This window comes from Charadrius vociferus, unplaced genomic scaffold (assembly GCF_000708025.1).
Source record: "Charadrius vociferus isolate BGI_N301 unplaced genomic scaffold, ASM70802v2 scaffold2960, whole genome shotgun sequence".
In the NCBI taxonomy this organism is placed as follows: Eukaryota; Metazoa; Chordata; class Aves; order Charadriiformes; family Charadriidae; genus Charadrius; species Charadrius vociferus.
The window spans coordinates 15922-16909 of record NW_009646557.1 but is presented as its reverse complement, the minus strand read 5'-3'; the positions used below and the strand labels follow the sequence as shown (position 1 = coordinate 16909).

The 988-nt window shown below is 65.6% G+C and overlaps 1 protein-coding gene across 1 annotated transcript in view; it reads right to left on the bottom strand.

Moving 5' to 3' along the window:
• Window positions 1-42: 42 nt before the first annotated feature.
• The window catches only part of MRPL10 (mitochondrial ribosomal protein L10), a gene marked incomplete at its 3' end in the record, with an annotated part of 7001 nt that continues 6055 nt past the window's right edge, over window positions 43-988 (bottom strand). Inside the window, exons 5-7 of the mRNA XM_009886590.1 lie at window positions 451-573; window positions 239-292; window positions 43-117 (exon numbers count right to left, since the gene is read on the bottom strand). Coding sequence (XP_009884892.1) covers window positions 43-117; window positions 239-292; window positions 451-573 — 252 coding nt within the window. The remainder of the gene's footprint in view (window positions 118-238; window positions 293-450; window positions 574-988) is intronic.

Here is a 988-nt window from a genome sequence, read left to right as displayed (position 1 = left end):
CACCTTGAGGTGGTAGATGTTCTCCTCCGTGTCCAGGTCGACCCGCTGTGCCTTCTTGTTGATGGACATGACGGACTGACGGATGTCGATGGCTCCGTGCAGTTTACCCTTGAGGACCTGGGGGAGCCCGGGGATACTTGTCAGGGGGAAGACCCCCTTCCTCATGGGGGACCATGGGGTCTCCCCCACCCTGAGCCCTCAGAGAGGCTGCATGGACACAGCCCAGCCCCACACTCACGTCCTGGCGCGTGGTGGCGTATTTCAGGATGCCGTTTTCCAGCACAAAGTACCTCTGGGGACAGAGAGGGATGATTGTTATGGGGAGCAGAGACTGGTCCCTGCAGCCCCCTCTATCCAGGGAGCCCCAAATCACCCCAGGGATGGGGACGGTGCCCAGGGCTGGCCAGGTAGCCAGGGGCACGGCTCCTGGTGCCAGCTCTGCCCCGTTACCTTGTGCCAGCCCTTCAGGGGCCATTTCCTCTTCTTGAGCAGGTACCCCTCGTGCCGCTGTGGCTCCTGGCCTGGGCTGCCCCGCGCACGCGGCTCCTCCACCACCTCCCAGCTCTCCGAGCCCTGCGGGGACGGGGGTCAGCATGGGGGTCCCTTGGCACTGGGACCAGCCGGGGTGCTCCCCACCTTGGCCCTGGGCAGAGGTACTTGGTACTCCCCAGGGGACAGAGCATCTCTGTATCCCCTTTCTTAAAGTGGGGTGAAGCCCCCCGAGGCCCCATGGCACCCCCAATCCAGCTTGGGTGCACCACTGGCATCCCGTTGAGCCCCCCCCTACCCCAGCCCGGAGCCCCCCAACCTGCTGAATGCTGCTGTGCTTGGAAGACACGGTGCTGTTGGAACGCGACAGGGCCCTTTTCGGAGAGGACGGGTCCTTCTCGTGGCTGCCCATGGCCGGCGAGCAGAGGGGGCTGGGGGACGCGGGCCAAGCCCCCCCTCCTGTCTGCACTGTGGGGCTGGGGGTCCGAGCTTGGCCGTC